The sequence below is a fragment of the Nematolebias whitei genome, chromosome 17, assembly GCF_014905685.2.
Source record: "Nematolebias whitei isolate Nwh7 chromosome 17, NemWhi1, whole genome shotgun sequence".
Taxonomy (NCBI): domain Eukaryota; kingdom Metazoa; phylum Chordata; class Actinopteri; order Cyprinodontiformes; family Rivulidae; genus Nematolebias; species Nematolebias whitei.
Window position 1 is genome coordinate 12,179,741 of NC_056514.1, and position 2,625 is coordinate 12,182,365.

Sequence of the window (2,625 nt, forward strand, 5' to 3'; positions counted from 1 at the left end):
CCGACAGCTGTGGTTTAATCAACTGCGTCCTCATATTGTCTAATTCCGCCGCCTCTATCTTTCTGTTTTTTCCTAGTTTAAACGATGTATTACATTTCTCTCCCAACGTTCAGTGACTGAAAATGGCGTTCAGATCTCCTCCTGCCAAGATCACCCCTAAAATGAGAGCATTAAAAATGTTCAGCCAACGACCTCCTCTCTGCTCACCCTTGTTTTACCTGGTCCAACATCTGACCACCTGTCAGGCTGCTTCCTAGCCTGCCTGATGATGTACCACCTCCAAGCACCTCCTGTCTCCTCCACTGTTCCCGTGAATGAACCCTTAATAAACAGTGTGGTTTGTTTGCCCATCGGACTACTGATATTCCTGACCTCACACACATTTGGTCTTAACTTAGTGTTTTCCACAACTCCCTATCTGACAGTCTGTCCATCCATCACCTCGTTCCTTCTCACGCGGAATGTATTACATCAGAGTATGTCTTCCTCCCTCTTTTAAGCTGTATTCAGCTTACTTCAACGTGTTTGTACTTCTACTGACTTATTTCTGCTAATTTCTGAACATTGTGCTCCTTTCAGCTAATGTTTGGAAGATTCACATATTTCTGCTTACATCCATCCATCCATTTTCTTTACCCGCTTATTCCATTTTGGGTCACGGGGGTCGCTGGTGCCCATGTCCAGCAATCACTGTGCGAGGGGCGGGGTACACCCTGGACGGGTCGCAAGTCCATCACAGGGCCACACAGAGACAAACGTGACAAACAACCATTCACTCTCTCACTCACACCTAGGGACAATTTAGAGTTACCAATCAGCCTAACATGCATGTTTTTGGACTGTGGGAGGAAACCGGAGTACCCGGAGAAAACCCACGCATGCACGGAGAGAACATGCAAACTCCACCCAGAAAGGCCCCTGGACCGGGGTTTGAACCAAGGACCTGCTCGCTGAGAGGCAGCAGCTCTACCAGTTGCGCCACCGTGCTGCCATTTCTGCTTACATTTCAGATACTATTTAGCTGTTTCATGCCAATATCAGCTAATTCCACCTTTCTTTTAAATTAATCCAACTTTTACAGCCTAATTCAGGAAAACCAAGCTCTGCCTACTTACTTCTGGTAATTTAAGATTATTTCTGCTTGTTTTAGCTATTGGTCTGCTGGTTTTTAGCTAATTGCCTCTTTTTTAGATAATTCCCATATTTTGTGCGTGTTTCTACTTATTTCATATTCAAAATTGTTCCATATCTTTTAGATTGTTCACCAATATACTCTTAACTCATGTATTGATCCTGTAGACTTTCCACAGGAGTCACATGTTTCTCATTTATGAGTTCCACACCTGATGACAACGTTCACACAATCAGGCATTCAAATCTTTTATTGTCATTCACTGCTGGCCCCGTTGTGACAAAACAATTCACAAGTCTGTGGTATGAAAAAAACCCAGTGAGTCCAGACTTGTCTTTGCCTTATACAGCAGCGCCCCCTTTCGGTCAGGATATGGAAGCTCCACACACCACCTATCTGAACAGACACACAGAAAAAAAAGAAGAAAAAAAAACGAACCCTTCGCTTCGCCCCCACACACAGACTCACTCCCCCCCCCCCTCTTTTTTTTTTTTTTTTGTCTCCCTCAACCCCCCGGCCTTGAAGCCTTCACACACATAGAAAACACGGCACAAATAAAAGTTATTACAACGTCCTAAAACTAATGTGGCCCCTGACCACATGAAATTTGGCAAATCTACCCTACACAATTCCCTTTGTTCTAAATTATTAATGGCGTCACTTTTAGTGGGCAGTCAACACTCCACAACGCAGACGCGCACGTAGCTACGAGTCCCGGACTCGATTTCCGTCTCTTTCGTCAAAGGGACGGCTTGTACGCCACCACCGCTGATAAGGGAATTGTATTGTTTTCCTTTTTCGGCAGGTCCCCGACCACCCTCCGGCACGAGTCCAACTCGTGAAACTATCTACGAAAGGAAATGTTTTTTTTTCTTTTTCGGCAGGTCCCCGACCACCCTCCGGCACGAGTCCAACTCGTGAAACTAACTAAAACACTACTTAAATGTCAAAGAAAGCGTTCGGCGCTTAGACTCTCTGAATATCGTAAACCACTTCGTCAGAACTAACACGAATCACCGTAAGTTAGCTTTAAATAACCATCTTTATTTCCGGAGATGACCGCATACACACCCACAGAGGAATTTGAATTTGGTTTCAATTTGGTTTACGGCCGAATAGCCATTACTTCGGACCCCTTAAGGTCTAAACAGGTAACCAGCTTACCTGAAATTATCGGGCCCAGTTTTCCTCTGCGTGTGCACCGCAAACCACCTCGATCCAATTCAGTCTAGGCCGGTCTCGCTGCATGTCAGGGTCACCATCTGTTGTGGCTTGCACCACAATCGTGTTCAAGACAGCTGAGACGGTCACCTTAGTTCAAAAGATTTATTTGACAAACAGGAGTTACAGATATTCAGAGACAAACATGAACATATGTAAAATATATGCATATATTGGAGCATTAAAGAACGAACCCTCTCGGTCTGTGCTCTCCCGGAAATGCTTGCTGGGCGTGTGTTATTTCTGGCTTTTATCAAAGTTTGAGAAGGCTA

General features: G+C 44.8%; 1 protein-coding gene across 1 annotated transcript in view; it reads left to right on the top strand.

The window, feature by feature from the left end:
- The first annotated feature begins 461 nt into the window (after positions 1–461).
- LOC119424124 (zinc finger protein 2-like) overlaps positions 462–2,625 on the top strand; it is a 24,551-nt gene continuing 22,387 nt past the window's right edge. Inside the window, exon 1 of the mRNA XM_037691592.1 lies at positions 462–476. Coding sequence (XP_037547520.1) covers positions 462–476 — 15 coding nt within the window. The remainder of the gene's footprint in view (positions 477–2,625) is intronic.